The sequence below is a fragment of the Terrapene carolina genome, unplaced genomic scaffold (genome assembly GCF_002925995.2).
Source record: "Terrapene carolina triunguis isolate 2854851 unplaced genomic scaffold, T_m_triunguis-2.0 Scaffold38, whole genome shotgun sequence".
NCBI classification, from domain to species: Eukaryota; Metazoa; Chordata; order Testudines; family Emydidae; genus Terrapene; species Terrapene triunguis.
In genome coordinates, this window is record NW_020664389.1 from 5,012,893 (window position 1) to 5,031,108 (window position 18,216).

The 18,216-nt window shown below is 41.2% G+C and overlaps 1 protein-coding gene across 3 annotated transcripts in view; it reads right to left on the minus strand.

The window, feature by feature from the left end:
* USP25 (ubiquitin specific peptidase 25) overlaps nt 1-18,216 on the minus strand; it is a 137,855-nt gene that overhangs the window by 36,385 nt on the left and 83,254 nt on the right. For all 3 annotated transcript variants that reach the window (XM_024210390.2, XM_024210389.2, XM_024210388.2), the window contains exons 10-15: nt 15,378-15,526; nt 12,624-12,751; nt 11,346-11,441; nt 10,903-11,064; nt 7,497-7,705; nt 6,606-6,676 (exon numbers count right to left, since the gene is read on the minus strand). In XM_024210390.2, the coding sequence (XP_024066158.1) occupies nt 6,606-6,676; nt 7,497-7,705; nt 10,903-11,064; nt 11,346-11,441; nt 12,624-12,751; nt 15,378-15,526 (815 nt within the window). The remainder of the gene's footprint in view (nt 1-6,605; nt 6,677-7,496; nt 7,706-10,902; nt 11,065-11,345; nt 11,442-12,623; nt 12,752-15,377; nt 15,527-18,216) is intronic.

Sequence of the window (18,216 nt, forward strand, 5' to 3'; positions counted from 1 at the left end):
TCACGAGGGGGTGGGACTGACCTAGGCAAGCAGGCTTTAAGAGGCAGAGCGACCGGGGGCTGCAGACAGGGGAGTTTGAGAGGGAGTTTGACAGAGGGAGGCCTACGATGGTTAGGAAGACCTGCAACACCTGTGCCAGCACTGCTTCTGTCTTCTCCACCTGTGCCTGTAGCCAGACAGAGCGCCTGAGCATGGATGCTTCTACCCAGATCCTGGTGTGGTTTTGCAGAGACTGATTTGCAATTCCCTCTTACTGACATCCAGGCCGGGGGGACCATCCAATGTGAAAGGTGCCTGCTGGTGAAATCTCTCAGGCAGCAGGTGGGAGAGCTACAGGAGGAGGTGGCTAGGTTGAGGAGCATCCGAATCCACGAGCAATTCCTGGACAGTGTCCGTGTGGAGACAGCTGAGTAGCTGTCCCAGTACACAGGACTGCTGACACACCACTGGTGGAGGAGGCGATGGCTCAGGGTGGACACTGGTAGCTGGTTACTTCTGGCAGCGGGCAGTGCACCACCCCTGCCCTGAACCCTCCCGCCATGGTAATAGGTAACCGTTATGCTCTTCTTGATACAAAAGAAGGAATCACACCCTACAGTAGAGGAGGAGAAGCCTCGTACCCCTAAGGCTAGGAGGTCTGCTGCCACCACTGCGAATAGGAAACGTAGGGTAGTGGTAGTCGGAGACTCTCTTCTGAGGGGGACGGAGGCGCCCATCTGTAGCTCTGACATTTCATCTCGGGAGGTCTGCTGCCTGCCGGGGGCCCGTATCCGAGACGTTACGCAGGCATTGTCGAGGATTATCCAGCCCTCTGACTACTACCCCATGCTACTCATCCATGTGGGCACAAATGATACTGCGCGGTGTGACACTGAGCGGATCAAGAGTGACTACAGGGCTCTGGGAGTACGGGTGAAGGAGTTTGGAGCGCAGGTGGTATTCTCTTCGATTCTTCCTGTCAAAGGTAGGGGGCAGAGACATGTGTATCGTGGAGGTGAATGCCTGGCTGCGAAGATGGTGTCACCAGGAGGGCTTTGGCTTCCTAGACCACGGGATGCTATTCCAGGAAGGACTGCTACGCAGAGATGGCGTTCACCTTTCGAGGAGGAGAAAGACCCTATTTTAACACAGACTGGCTAACCTAGTGAGGAAAGCTTTAAACTAGATTCGACGGGGACAGGTGAGCAAAGCCCACATGTAAGTGGGGAACATGGAGACCTGGGAGATGGGTCAGAAATAAGAGGGAGTGTGGGCCATAATGGCAGAGAGAAAGGAGGGTCAGGGCAAAACTGGAAGGCAAGATCAAATCAGTATCTTAAATGCCTATATACAAATGCAAGAAGTATGGGTAATAAGCAGGAAGAACGGAAGTGCTAATAAATAAATACAACTATGACATTGCTGGCATCACCGAAACTTGGTGGGATAATACACATGATTGGAATGTTGGTGTGGATGGGTACAGCTTGCTCAGGAAGGATAGACCGGGGAAAAAGGGAGAAGGTGTTGCCTTATATATTAAAAATGTACACACTTGGACAGAGGTAGAGATGGACATAGGAGACGGAAGTGTTGAGAGTCTCGGAGTTAGGCTAAAAGGGGTAAAAAACAAAGGTGATGTCATGCTAGGAGTCCACTACAAGCCACCTAACCAGGTGGAAGAGGTGGATGAGGCTTTTTTTAAACAACTAACAAAATCATCCAAAGACCAAGATTTGGTGGTGATGGGGGACTTCAACTATCCAGATATATGTTGGGAAAATAACACAGCGGGGCACAGACCATCCAATAAGTTCTTGGACTGCATTGCAGACAACTTTTTATTTCAGAAGGTTGAAAAAGCTACCGGGGGGAAGCTGTTCTAGACTTGATTTTAACAAATAGGGAGGAACTTGTTGAGAATTTGAAAGTAGACGGCAGCTAGGGTGAAAGTGATCATGAAATCATAGAGTTCACAATTCTAAGGAAGGGCAGAAGGGAGTACAGCAAAATAGAGACAATGGATTTCAAGAAGGCGGATTTTGGTAAGCTCAGAGAGCTGATAGGTAAGGTCCCATGGGAATCAAAACTGAGGGGGAAAAACAACTGAGGAGAGTTGGCAGTTTTTCAAAGGGACACTATTAAGGGCCCAAAAGCAAGCTATTCCGCTCAGTAGGAAAGATAGGAAATGTGGCAAAAGACCACCTTGGCTTAACCACGAGATCTTGCATGATCTAAAAAATAAAAAGGAATCATATAAAAAATGGAAACTAGGACAGATTACAAAGGATGAATATAGGCAAACAACACAGGAATGCAGGTGCAAGATTAGAAAGGCAAAGGCACAACATGAGCTCAAACTGGCTACGGGAATAAAGGGAAACAAGACGACTTTTTATCAATACATTAGAAGCAAGAGGAAGACCAAGGACAGGGTAGGCCCACTGCTCAGTGAGGAAGGAGATACAGTAACAGGAAACTTGGAAATGGCAGAGATGCTTAATGACTTCTTTGTTTCGGTCTTCACCGAGAAGTCTGAAGGAATGCCTAACCTAGTGAATGCTAGTGGGAAGGGGGTAGGTTTAGAAGATAAAATAAAAAAAAGAACAAGTTAAAAATCATTTAGAAAAGTTAGATGCCTGCAAGTCACCAGGGCCTGATGAAATGCATCCTAGAATACTCGAGGAGCTAATAGAGGAGGTATCTGAGCCTCTAGCTATTATCTTTGGAAAATCATGGGAGACAGGAGAGATTCCAGAAGACTGGAAAAGGGCAAATATAGTGCCCATCTATAAAAAGGGAAATAAAAACAACCCAGGAAACTACAGACCAGTTAGTTTAACTTCTGTGCCAGGGAAGATAATGGAGCAAGTAATTAAGGAAATCATCTGCAAACACTTGGAAGGTGGTACGGTGATAGGGAATAGCCAGCATGGATTTGTAAAGAACAAATAATGTCAAACCAATCTGATAGCTTTCTTTGATAGGATAACAAGTCTTGTGGATAAGGGAGAAGCGGTGGATGTGGTATACCTAGACTTTAGTAAGGTATTTGATACGGTCTCGCATGATATTCTTATCGATAAACTAGGCAAATACTACTTAGATGGGGCTACTATAAGGTGGGTGCATAGCTGGCTGGATAACTGTACACGGAGAGTAGTTATTAATGGTTCCCAATCCTGCTGGAAAGGTATAACGAGTGGGGTTCCGCAGGGGTCTGTTTTGGGACCGGCTCTGTTCAATATCTTCATCAACGACTTTGATATTGGCATAGAAAGTACGCTTATTAAGTTTGCAGATGATACCAAACTGGGAGGGATTGCAACTGCTTTGGAGGATAGGGTCATAATTCAAAATGATCTGGACAAATTGGAGAAATGGTCTGAGGTAAATAGGATGAAGTTTAACAAAGACAAATGCAAAGTGCTCCACTTAGGAAAGAGCAATCAGTTTCACACATACAGAATGGGAAGAGACTGTCTAGGAAGGAGTACGGCAGAAAGGGATCTAGGGGTTATAGTGGACCACAAACTAAATATGAGTCAACAGTGTGACGCTGTTGCAAAAAAAGCAAACATGATTCTGGGATGCATTAACAGGTGTGGTGTGAGCAAGACACGAGAAGTCATTCTTCCGCTCTACTCTGCGCTGGTTAGGCCTCATCTGGAGTCTTGTGTCCAGTTCTGGGCACCGCATTTCAAGAAAGATGTGGAGAAATTGGAGAGGGTCCACAGAAGAGCAACAAGAATGATTAAAGGTCTTGAGAACATGACCTATGAAGGAAGGCTGAAAGAATTGGGTTTGTTTAGTTTGGAAAAGAGAAGACTGAGAGGGGACATGATAGCAGTTTTCAGGTATCTAAAAGGGTGTCACAAGGAGGAGGGAGAAAAACTTGTTCACCTTAGCCTCTAAGGATAGAAGCAGCAGCAATGGGCTTAAACTGCAGCAAGGGAGCTTTAGGTTGGACATTAGGAAAAAGTTCCTGTCAGGGTGGTTAAACACTGGAATAAATTGCCTAGGGAGGTTGTGGAATCTCCATCTCTGGAGATATTTAAGAGTAGGTTAGACAAATGTCTATCCGGGATGGTCTAGACAGTATTTGGTCCTGCCATGAGGGCAGGGGTCTGGACTCGATGACCTCTCGAGGTCCCTTCCAGTCCTAGAATCTATGAATCTATTAATTTAACTTTCATGCGGTGACTATCGATGTGTGTAACAAGAGCGAGGCATCCACAGGAAGGGAAACTTTCAAAATTGTGTACCCCCTCCCCTGCCCCCAATCACCCTCTTGTTTCCTCCCTGCATCAAACTGAGCTAACAAAGCAAACGGAGCAGGGGCAGCTGCACACCCAGCGGCTGGAGAGAAGCAGCCCTTTCCCCTTCAAAGTGCCGCTTCTCTCCGGCCGGCTTTGAAGGGGAAGGCGCCGCTTCTCCTCCCGAGTCCTCCGGCTCGTGCTCGCAGGGCCGCATTCCAAAAGGGGCTTTAGAGCTGCAGGACAGGGCCCCAGGCCCCCCTTGTTGACCACTACCCATATATATGTAAATACACAAAAACACAAACATTATCTCCCCATATGTCTTTAAGGGTTGAATTTGAGTCATTTATCCTGCAGGACGCTTAACACTTTCTGGTCATGTGTCTCAACTATACTTTGAGACATATCAGTAATCACTCATGTATCATAGCAAAGGCTACCAGAAGTACTTGATACAAGGATTCTCAAAGGACTGCGTTAGATACAGTGAACTGAGATATCCCTAGCACTACACACCCTGTAATGCAAGTATAGCTGATGTTTATGAAGCCTGGAATTCTGGGCATAATCCAGGATTCTGTAACACGGTATGGGGGAGTATGAGGTGGATTCCCCGAAGGTGGGGAAGCTAACTAGAAAACTCTGCTAAAAGCTGTAACACAATTAGAAACTTACTAACAAAAAGAAATATACGCAAACAGCAATAAGGGAAACTGAACAATTTACAGATTGAAGAAACCAAAGGAAAGCTCTGGCACTGGAGGTTCTGACCCAGGCTAAGCGACTGTAAAAAAAGAACTGGAGAGGCAGTAGGTGCACTCTGCCCTTCATAACTTCGGCTGAAAGTTGAGGAAGGCAAGGGCCCATGTGGACTTATGGACAATGCGCGCAAGACTTCTGGGTGCACACAGCTCATGAACATGCACAGTGGAACACACACACACACACACACACACACACAGGGACCAGCAGTTGAAGAAGAACAAGACTTTTGGAAAAGATATAAAGCCCTCCTGCTTCTGGGTATTAGACAACCTCTTACTGGGGGTTAGAGTTAAAAGGAAATTTGCCCTTGAGGCAGGTTATTGCTGTATGGTTTCTTACACCTTTCTCTGAAGCAGCTGGTATTGGTCATACTACATGACAGCATATTGGACTTGAACAACTGGATTTGATCCAGTATGGCAATTCCTAGACACACAACTCTATGCTTACATCTCATCTTGGAACCAGTCTTCAGAATGGTTCCACAGCATCCCTTCTGCACCTTGGCTGCTGCCCTCCACCAAACACCATAAGAGGGCTTCCATAAGACTAGCAGAAGGATGCTCATGCAGCATCCCCCCTCACCTATAGCCCCTTCTCGTAAACTGGATCAAACAAATTTTCATCTCTTCCTTGTTGCGACAAAAGAAATGGACAGATAATTCTTCAGTTGTAGACCTTGTCCCTCCTTTTCCTTTCCCTTACCTTTAATTTTGCCTGTAAGCTCTTTGAGGCCTGGAGGCATTGTCTTATGTCTGTAACATGCCATGCCCACTAACACGTACCAACATTACTAATTAAAATCACGCATCCAAAACAAACAAACAAAAAAAAAACACAACACAACACATGAAAAGAGGATTATGTGGATACAAGACTATTGAAGGAACCACTACTATATATCATGATGGCTTAATATTGCTGATCACAGTACAAAACACATCACTTAACAAGCTGTCCTCCCCAAGAAAATGGTTTAGCATGATAGTAAAAAGACTGACTGATGCTTAATCAGGACAGAATTAAAGTAACTGTTGCTTAATATGGATTCATTTAGGTAGGTCCAAATAGTTAAGGGGTGTTTAACCAAGTGTTAAATAGAGGTGAAATTCTGAGTCATATTGTAGAAGTTTCAAAGTAAAATGAATAAGAAATGAAGATGAAATATAAACATAGGAAATGTTTCCTGTATTTTTATTAAAATATTTTTCCTCTTTTTAAAATGGGCTCTTATTTAATAGGAAGTTTCTCACTCAACAGCCTAAATAGCTTCTACTGTGCAATGCTAAAATTACAGTACTGCATTCACATCAACACATAGAATCAGGTATTCTGGGTTTTGCCACAGACTTGTAGCACAACTTTGGTTAAGTAACTTCATTTCTAATGCCTGACTTCCCTGTAAAATAGCTATTACAGTATAATTCTTTGACTTGGTGGTGTGTAATTAAGGTCTACAAAACTCTCTGATCTTCTGATTAAAGATCTCAACACATTATACACTGCTTATTTTTTAAGCAACTAAGAATTAAAGAAACATCTTTCATTACAAAGATTAAAATGATCTATTTTTTGATTATCTCATGTGGACATCTTACTTACCTGGACCATTGATTTGTCAGAGTACATCAATTCAATTGTCCGATGTATTCTAGATATGCTTTCCTGCAAGTCTAAGGAAAAAAAAAAAAAAAAAAGTCATATCCTTCTATGCCACCACTATGAGTTATCTATATGCTTCTACAATATGCTACATCTTCACTTTTTCCAACTTGAAGGCTCAAATAAGGATAAACAGTCCTAATCTTATTTAAAAATTGATGTTAACCACTCACATGCCGGACACTGAAGTTTCTCAGGCCTGAATGCAAATGCCACAATCCCAGGGACAATGGAGCCTGCTCCCCACAAGATACCAGGTACTCTCTATGGGCAAGAAAGTGGCTCTACTTTGTTCCTGTCCTTATTTGAACAGTTAGTGCCGTTCCTTATGCCCCACACCAAGGGAGCAGTCCATGCACTCTCCCAAACAAAGGCCCTGCAAACGTAAGTAGCTCTGGCAAAGAAGCTCACTGCACTCTCCCAAAAGAGCCCAGGTTGTGCACCCACAAAAGGGTCAGTCACAATCTGGCATAACTCCTTAAACTGCCTGTCACACTGACAGCTACAGGACAAGGATGGAAAAATCTACCAATGCAAGTACCACTTCTCTTCCTCTCCCCCGGCCTCCATATCACACAGCACAGCAATGTCTGCATAGGGTACAAGCCCAACTCCAATGTGAAAAGGCAAGGTTTGGGGCTAGAGGTGAATGCTTTACCATCTGAGACAGACTGACATTTTTGTTAGTACTAGATTTTTTTCCAAATGTAAATCCAGTAAGAATTGTGAAAAATTATTGAAGTCAAACACACTGATTTTCTTCCTCCAGAACCAAAACATTTTCAGTAACCCTTTTCAAAAGCAACAGTAGTTCCTACTTTCTCTCAGTACCTCTCGTGTCATTTTCTACTTCAGTCCTCCAACGATGTAAACAGCCTTCTAACACTGAAAGCTCTTCTTCCGTGATGTGTCTTGGTGCTGGGTGCATTGGCAGGTCTGGAGGAATTCGGGACTGTGTGAATGGTTTGTGTATTACTGATCTTTGTACAGGTGATGTGCTTGGTATCTCTGATGATGAAGGCCCCTGTTGCTCTGTTGTGCTGTATTTATTTAAAATATGAAATGAGACTTCAAACTTCCTATACACAAGCTATAAACTACAAAAATTGACTTCACAGAAACTTGGAGCTGAAATATAAACCAACCAATCCCTAATCATTTTTGTTTTTTAATCTGAGCAATTTTAAACACTTTAAAGCTAACAGTTATCACGTTAAAGCAACACAGTTCAGAGAGTGTATTTTAAATACAAAATGGAGTCACCATGTGACTTCTTATATCTTCGTAGTATGCCATGTGGCAACCACAATGACAAGAGAGACAATCACAATTAAACCTTTCAAGCCAGAGTTTACTTTATCAAAACTGATCAGAACTTCTGCATAGTATTACAAAATTGCTTAACTAATCAAAGTGGTTCAAAGCATGTGCTGCTCATCTCAAAGAGGAAACACTATATATATGGTTTCATCAAGGCAATTTTTTCCTAATGCAAGTTAATACCACAAATTTCAAGTTTAAGTACCAGTTTCCTTACACCTTGTCCACAGTAGACTTTTTCTTCAGCTTTCCACCATTGCTAAGCTAGTATTAATCCAACAGTAATAGCAACAATGGGAGCTCCCATGAGCGCAAGCTACTGGCATTTTACAGCTCCTCTGAGAAGGGTAAACATCTGCGTTAACACAGCCACAGCACTACTGCACACACGAAGAATTCATGTTCCCTGCAGATTCTCCCCCCTCCTCTTCTAATAATACACTCTAACAGGGAGACGCTGCAATTATACCTTTCGCCCAGCAAGGGCTGCTGTGGTACCAGAAGAGAGGGCAGCCAGCACAGGGCCTGAGCAGGCACCTGCAGAGGGGGAAGGCTGCTTTCCTCACAGCACCCTGCCCATGGGACCAGGCGAGGAGGTATAAAATATGGGAGGATGGACAGAACAGGGCACACAGGGTTGCTGAGGATCACAGACTGGGGTTCAGAAGGGCTAGTGGGGGGGACAGACTGGGGAAGAGGCACAGGAGCTAGTGGGGTGATAGCATTGAGCCAGGGGCTGAATGGCAATGGGTGTGAGGGCCACATAAGGATAGGATGGGAGAGGGGTGGCTGAATGGGAGTGCAGGGACACATGGGGATGGGGAACATGTGCCTAACTGAATGGGAGAAGCTAGAGGTCAGCCAGGGTCTGCCTGGGGGAAGCTCCCCAACTCCCTAACAATCCCTCCCATGCAAAAAGACCCCAAAAACTGTTCCACACTTCTCCCACCCATATCCAACAACCCTCCAGGTTCACTCCCAGGCTCCTGCCTAGCCATTATTTCCCTCTCCCTCAGCTCCTCTGTTACCCCCACTTCCCCAAGGCTTTGCGCTGCTTCTGAGAGGGGTGGGAAATACGGTTCAGTATTGTAGTTTAAATGAATTATTACTCAAAGTTCTGTATTAATATGCCTAGTAAGGAATCCATTTGTCAAAGAACATTTCCTGAATCTTTTTTGTTGTGTGTATTGTTACAGATATATGTGCTGACAGGTATTTTGAAATAAATTACCAAAATAATTGAAACTGGCGTGATTATATTGTGTTATTTTGAAAAGTAAGATATGCAAAATAATGTAGAATTTTAAAATGTTGTGCACAGAATTTTGAATTTTTTGGCACAGAATTCCACCAGGAGTAACTATTACTATCCCCAATGGTGGGAAATCAAAAAACCACCAAGTTTATACACAGCCCCAGAGACCACTTTTGCCCTTGTGCCTTCCCATTTTGGGGTCAGCTAAAAAGCTTATGCCTAGTTTCCAGATTTGTACATATGACAGAGCCCAAATTTGTTAACCTCCTGAGGCATAATCCCAAGTAAACAGGTAAGTGTTTTGCTATGAAGGTTATCTGAGATCGACTGGCGTATATTGTCACGTGGAGAACTCAGGAATACTTATAGCTGACGTTACACTAATCTGCTTTGTGTTTTTAATGTTTTAACATATGGGCCTAAAAGTCACAATACTCACATCTCACAAAATGAACTCAGTACACAGCACAATTTTAAACAGCAAAGCACTTTTTGTAGTGTAATTCAGGCAAACAGTGTTCTCTTGCTGGAGTCTGTCATCTGTTTTATTAATAGGAAGTTTCTATATTCATGATGATCACAGCAGTACCAGCAAAGCACTTCAGCACTTTTTAAAAGAAAACTTTTGATCCATTTCCTTCAGCAAGGATACTCACAAGTTACTCAAGTCTTTAGTTGCTTTGCTGGATTGGGACCTACTATCCCAATGAATCAGTTGGCATGAAAGCACCGATTCATTGTCACAGTGTTCATAGTGCCGTGTTCGATCCTAATCTACAAATCTCTCAACTCCATTTACTTCAATGGGGTGGAAATAAGGGCAGAATTTGACCTCTGTCGGCATGGTATTTCAACACTTACGTAAAACATAAAAGCAAAATCTTTGCGAATGAGTTTAACATGGTCAAACAGCAATTTAAGTAGTGAAGCACAAGAAGAGCAGATAGCATATGATTGAGATTTAGAAATGCAGATCATTGCTGGATTAAAGCAACACTTGGAGCCATTCAACACATGCATGTGCAAAATTCTGGGATTCTGATCATATATTTTTCCAATGATGTATAATTTATACACCTATAAAATCTTGTACTCATTTTAGAATTGCAATTGTCACTCAAACTATTTATAACGATTCCGGGTTTTTTTAGGAAAGTTTCAGTTTTATAACTAGAATAAGACATTATATTAACAGAGAACAGATGAGCTCATAGTGATACAATTTTGTGACAGTAAGATAAATTTTTCTTAGAAATAATTCACAACACACAGCAATATGGCTTCTTGTTTTAGTTTAAAATTGACAAATCTCCACCAAAACAAAATTAGAGAATAGGTTTTTATAAATACATAACAAAAATACTCCAGATATAGATAGCATTTTTGTATTACTGAAAAATATTCATGAGGAGGAGCAGCAAATCCTAGAACTTCCCATGTTAGTTAGGAGCTCTGGCTTTTAAGAGGGCTCACTTTTACCATTATTGGACAAAAAAATATTTTATTTTTTTTAAAAGCACTCATCTCTGCCTCCTCCTGGTCCTTCCTCATACTGGAGACAAACTTCATTCCTTAAAAGTGATCCATAATTCGCCTAAAAATAAACACCTAAAACCAGAAATGCTAAACACAGAACACACACAAATGAGATCTCGTTTTTACCTTGGAATTGTCTGTGTTGTTACAGTACCACTAAGGGGAGCACTAGCATCAATATCATCAATCGGAGAAGTGCAGACAGGTTTACTCGATGCAAACTCCAATGCATACTGTAGGACATCTACCAGGGGGAATCGTTTAGGACCAGAACCATAGCTTAAATATCTGTTAACCATAGAAATGTATAAATATCATGACACTCATACAAAATGGAATTTTTGGCAGACTACAAGTAAGTAAAATAAACCTGTCATAATACATTCCATGCATTTAATTATTTTGCTTAAATAAACATTCCACAGAAGTTGCAAGTGGAATGGAAAAAAAGGTCTAAGAGAAACTTCAGAACGCTTATTTAAATATAAAAGACAATGAATTATTCTGCTCTGTACAGCCTACAATTCAATGTTACTTGCCCTCATGTTTAGAAAAATTATCTATAGTACCGTTCTAATCTCTGCTGTAACACTGTGAGAAACTCTTTAAGTCTTTTGATCTCATCCCGTTTAATTCTTGTAATTTCTCTGTTTTTGTGCATGTATCTGTAAAAACAAAATGTTAGACAAGGAGTCACCCGGCTGCATTTCAATACTGACACTGAACTCTATTAAACTGTCATACACATTCACTATCAACAACTAAGTTTGAGTCACTAATACCATTTTTCTTCCACTTACGATGCATTAAAAAACACGTGTAACAGAAGAGACTGATTATAAGGCCATGTCTACACCACAGGCACTACAACAGCATAGCTTCAGTGTTGCAGCTACACTGCTGCAGCACCATAGTGTAGACACTTCCTACACGATCAGAAGGGTTTTTTTCCATCTATGTAGTAAATTTAACTCTTTGAGCAATGGTAGCTAGGTCAACAGAACAATTCTTGCATCAGCCTAACCATGTGCTCACCGGAGGGGGTCCAGTTGGATTAACCACAGCATTCAAGAGTATGAATTTTTCACAGCCTTAAGAGCCTATATCCACCTAACTTAAGTGTAGACCAGGCCTAAGACATTTACATTTGTTTGTCCACTATTCATCAGAAGTATATTTTTAATTAATTTCATTTTGAGTTGAATTACTTCTACAAAATACAAGCTTATGCTAATTTTTGGCATCATATATGGCATTATAAAACTTTCAGAAAAGTCTAGTTTCCTGAGCTCTAAAACTCGGTCAACACAACAAATACAAACAATATCATAACTACTTCTCAACATGCTTTTTGATAGTTACAAGAAGCATAGTTTTAAGTTGTGTCCACACAGCAACTCTTGAGACTCGTAAAAATGGTCTGTCCTCACAAACACATGGTTGGTTTACACCACATCAGCAGCAGCAAACAGTGTTTCACCCTGCACTCTAAACTAGTACAGCACCCTTTTTTTTTTTGGCAGTGTGGACATAACCCTCAAGTGCCCCTACGTGGCTTAACAGTCTGTGCAGTAATGTATTCCACGTGCACGTCTTAAACACCAGGGAAAGAATATTTGCAACACTATGGGATAACATTGTTCAGATTAACCATTTAACTAACTAGTTATAAACTGGGTCAAAAGCTGTAGTATAGAGTGTTTCAGTAATAGAAATAGCAGCATACTTACAATTTTTGTCATTTACATGAACCTACTAAAAAGATCATTACAAAAGAAGTGGCAGTTTAACCAATTCCATGTGATTTAATCGCACTTTAAGATTCTGCTGAATACATTATAACGTACCTGTCCAGATATAAAATCGGAGGAAATTCTAATTTGTTGTGGATCTTCTCTGGCCTTCCCAAAGCCTGATTAAACTCAAATCTTGAGAGCTCAAAAGTTAAGACAGGAGGAAGTTCAGTGAACCAATGCTGACGAAACAAACAAAAGAAGCACACAGTAAATTCTTTTCAACCATACTGCAATTGTTTGGTCATACGGTTACAATAATGCTTCCAACACTGTGGGTAAAAAAAAAAGATTTCGACAATGGATCACTGTCAACTTTGTATGGTTGCCCCACCTTTCATCTTTAGTTTAAAGAAGACTGACTGTTTCTATTCAAACTTCAGATCATTAGAGCCCAATTGTTACCAACAGGTTTACCTTGTGTGTTCAACCCAGGTAATCAAGAGTTCTCAGTATCTTTCACACCCCAGCAGTTTAGTACAGAATTAAAACCTGGCAGAAAGTCGGTCACTTTGAGAGTAGATATGGATCGCCAGTGTTTGTAACCACATACGTTTAGTTACCTTCCAGGCTCTTATGGCTGCCAAGTTTTGTTTCCTTACATCACCAACTGGGACAAATAGCAACCTGAGGTTTCTTTCTGAAGTGGTATATCCTTTGTTAAAGCTATGAGAAATTCAGCCTTCTGCAATATTTCCAACACCTTAAAGATTTGTTGGCTATTTCCAAAACAAATTACCGATATACTCATTTTAAATATTTAATACCTTCCATAGGTAATATGACTAATTTACTGTACATCTGATGTCATCTTAGATTGGTAATTGTGCAGCAATATTTTTCTTTGCTGGGACTTATATATTTTCTTTCTGGTTGTACCACTGTCAACAATTCTTTATAATATGCTGCATGACTGTTTTTGCTTCTGCCTTCATATAGAAATAGAAGCCAGGTATATTAAAATACAGTGTCTTAACGTTACAACATGTAAAGATGGGCAATCTAGAACAGCACATGGTCATTCTTCTCTGTTTTCTACAATTTGTCAACATTCATATAGTAGGTTCCAAAAACCACTGAACCCTGCAATTTGTATCTAACACATTATAATTAACTGCTCCATTTCAATTGTGTGTGCACGCGCATGTGCGTGTATACGCAATTTTGATGGTGTCGTGTCCACCGTGTTCACAACATACAAAAACCACTGACTTTCATAAAAAAATTGTGCTTCATACTGCACTGAGATACATGAGCAAGTCTATCTTTGTGTGTTTGCTTCAGGAAAGGTGTTACCCTACAGCCTTATCGTAAAAAAATTGAATTTATGCTGAAGTTGTATTTGTGCAGGTGACCATAATAAAAAAATAAAACAAATAGAAAATGTCATCTGAAAAAGCAGTATGAATGTGGGATCTGTAGGCAAACATAAAACAAACAGCAGCTGACAGTAAAAGGAATTAGTGCAGGAGAAATTTTAAAACTTTTGTCAGTGTTAGCAAATTGGAAGTTACAGCTACAAATTGGAGGATGCTTTTATTATGCTTTGTAATTAAAAGCTAATGTATATTTTGACATCACTTTAAAGGAAGTAACATTTTGTTATTGTAACATTTACACGAAAGGAAAGACATCTGAACTAAGGAGACAACACAATCCTTTTAGGAAGGATTTTACATTCTTGAGATAGGTGTGACAGGATAGTGAAAATAAATAAACTGAGAGAATGTGGCTTAACCATTATGGGAGGATGTGAAAAAAGAATCATATCATCCCCTTCTACTTTTGCATACATATTGTACATTTACATCCTAATTTATTCAAATAAATAAATTTCTAAATAATCCAGCCCACCCCAAATAATGGAGTGTTGACTTTTGTCTTTTTTAAATCTTAGGTCAGAGTTAAGTTCTATTAACATATTGCAAACAGGCTAGTCCCAGACTAGATAGATATGCAGTTATTATGTAGTGTGTTAGACTCTTCTGAAGGGGATAAGTTGTCAGAAGAAAAAAATGCCAATTATACCCGGCAAAATCCACCATTCTATAATTGTACTATGAACAACGTTGTACATTTATGTCATCTGTACGTTAAATTCAGACCAAAATTGTTACCTGCAAAATGCCAGCTCATTACGTTATGCAGGAGCTTAAAATCTGCAGAAGCAAATAGTAAGGCACCCAAATTCACTGCCTAAATAGTCAGAAGGAACCCAGCACAGCTTAGCTTGTGTGCGCTCTCTAGGACACAGTGGTTCAAAATGCAAATGAAGATCGAGTCAACCATGACAGTGAGGGGTTATGCAAATGAGCACTGTGACAGCCTGTGCCACCTTCACCACTATGTCTACCCAGGCAACTGTGTTCAAGCAAAAGCAGGGCAGCCCATGCAAAAAATAGTCATGTGACCCTCAATACCCTCTCAGAAAGAATAAGGTGGACCCATAACTCAGCAGTGGGACATCTCCAGTCACACCGGAGACACAATGCTTACTCAGGGCTGCACTATGTAAGCAGACTCAGCAGTTTTCTGCATCAGCGTACGCTTCTCCAGAGCCCGATGCTGAATTGACTCCTTTTATTTGATCTGTTGGGTGAGCAGTAGCCATTTGCACCCCTTACACACACAATGCATACTACACAGGCATGATTTAGGATAGGCTTACACCACTACAGCAGCAGCCTGCGTGATCACAAGCACAGTCCTGTCTGGGGATCTGCACTCTTGGTTAATAATCTTGCTCTTTATTTACATCATCATAAAGAGGCACTATTAGCCCCTACAGGAACCAAACATGTAACTCACCTCCTGGCCAGACTTTCCAGAATTTTCTGAATGTAAAGATTCAATCTCCCCTTCAATCATGGCAGCTTCTAGGCACTCATGCAGATCTTTAAAGCCATTAACCTGGAGTGGGTACTGGCCGAACATTTCTGTGTTTTCAAATTTCTTACCTTGGCAGGAGAGAGGTATTAACAATTAAGATTTTATGCATAAACATTTATCATTTAAGCTTCTAGTCAGTCATATGTTAGAATCAGAGAATCAAAAACATATGGCTGGAAGGGACCTTGAGAGGTCATCAAGTCCAGCCTCCTGTGCTGAGGCAGGACCAAGTAAACCTAGACCCTCCCTGACAGGTGTTTGCCTAACTTGTTAAAAACCTCCTATGACGAGGAGTCTACACTCTCCCTTGAAGGACTATTCCAGAGCTTAACCACCCTTACAGTTAGAAAGTTTTTCCTAATACCTCACCTAAATCTCCCTTGCTGCAGGGTAAGCCCATTACTTTTTTGTCTTCCCTTCAGTAAACATGGAGAACAACTGATCACCATCCTCTTTATTGCATCCTTTAACATATTTGTAAAATGGTATCAGGGACTCCCTCAGTCCTCTTTTCAGAAGACTAAACAAGCCCAGCTTTTTAAATCTTTCTTCATAGGTCAGATTTTCTAAACCTATCGTCATTTTTGTTGCTCCCCTCTGGACTCTCCCCAATTTGTCCACATTGTTCCTAAAGTTTGGCACCCAGAACTAGAGACTGCTGAGACCTTGCCAGCACTGAGGAGAGCAGCACAATTACCCCCTGCATCTTACATATGATATTTCTGTTAATATACACCAGAATTATATTAGTCTTTTCTGCAGCTGCACCCCTCTGTTGACTCATATTCAACTTGTGATCTGCTATAACCCCTAGATACTTTTCAGCAGCACTACTGCCTAGCCAGTTATTCTCCAATTTGTAGTTGTGCATTTGATTTCTCTTTCCTAAGTGAAGTACTTTGCACTTCTCTTTACTGAATTTCATCTTGCTGACTGCAGACCAACTGTCTAATTTTTCAAGATCATTTTGAATTCTAATCCTGTCCTCCCAAGTGCCTGCAACCCCTCCCAGCTTGGTGTCATTTGCAAACAATGCATCCCTGTATTCACACCCAACACATCATTGTCATAGTCTTTGTACAAAATATGCCTTGTAAACTATCATTTGAAAACTAATAGCTTGCTGGTCAATAATATCGTGCTGAAACATATGTAGCAACATTATATGTAAGTTATGAACATAAGCTGAAGTTATGACAAATGTGTTTACCAGACACGTCTGAGGACTAGGTAAACCAGTTTCTTGAAGACAAAAGACATGCTGACGCACCTAGCCAAGGGTCAAAGTTGATTAGCAATAACTGGTCAAATGGCCATTCTTTGGCAGCGAAAGGGGGCAGAAATAGATTGATTTTCATTTTAACAAACACCATAGAACCTCTTTCACCATGAGACCCCAAGTCTCCATCCTCATAGCTTGAAGGAACTTTATCTAGGGGTAACCCTCATGAAAATGCATTTCAAAGGGTGATGGGACTATAAAAGGGAGAGGCAAAAACACCCTAAGTATCCTATCTCTATCTCACTATTTCATGTGAAAAGACAGAAAAAACAGCCTTTGGATTTTGGGAGGGGTTCTGACCTGTTGCAGGAAACATTTGGTAAGAATGTCACCTTGAACACTCTAGTTTGTTAAATTTTAGTTACTATGAAGTGTTTTATCTTTATTTCTCTTGCAAACATTTCTGACTTTAATACCTTATACTTGTACCCACTTAAAAATCTCTCTTTGTAGTTAAATAAACTTGTTTTATTCTTTAAAATCAAAGGTAATCCAGTTTTGTGTTTAAACTGAATTGTCTGGTAACTCAATCCAAAGTAGTAAACTGTTGTACATTGACCTCTTACAGGGGCAATGGACCTCTAATAACTGGAGAGGGCTGGATACTGGAGAACACCCATTTGGGGTGGGGGGGGGGAGAGGTATCTGGAATTGGGAGTGTGTTGGGGTCACCCTGCAAATGGTAATCAAGGCTGGTGAAAGACAGTGTGTGACAGAAGTCACTGGCAGGCTGCAGCTATACACACACACTCAGTGTGACCTGCATGCTCTCTGGCTGTTTGTAAGGGGCCCAGTTTGGGAGTTACAGCAGCAAAGCACTGTGAGGCACCCAAGGTTGAAGGACAGGTGGTGACACAAGCCCTCACTGTTTGGATTGCACCCTAGAATGTGATATGCCCATAAAATTTGCACTACTCCCCACTCCATTACCCGAGTCATTAATGAAAATGCTGAACAGTATCAGACCCAGGACTGACCCCCTGTGGGACTCCATGAGATGCAACCTCCCAGTTTGACAGCAAGCAGTTGATAACTACTCTTTGAATATGGTCTTTCAACCAGTTGTGCACCCAACTTGTAATTCATCTAAAACACATTTCCCTAGTTTGCTTATGAGAATGTCATGTAAGACTGGGTCAAGAGCCTTACTAAAATCAAGATATCACATCTACTGCTTTCCTCCTATCCACTAGAGGCCAGTAAACCTGTCAGAGAAAGAAATTAGGTTGGTTTGGCATGATTTGTTCTTGATAAATACACGCTGGCTATTCCTTATAACCTTATTATTCTCTACGTGCTTAGAAACTGATTGTTTAATAATTTGTTCCAGTATCTTTCCAGGTTTCAAAGTTAGGCTGACTGGTGCATAATTCATCAAGTCTTCCTTAAAAGGGGAAACAAAGATAGGTACTATGTTCGCTTGTTCCAGATTATATACTAATCAATCAGATGCATGAAAATAAATTACTTTGGAGG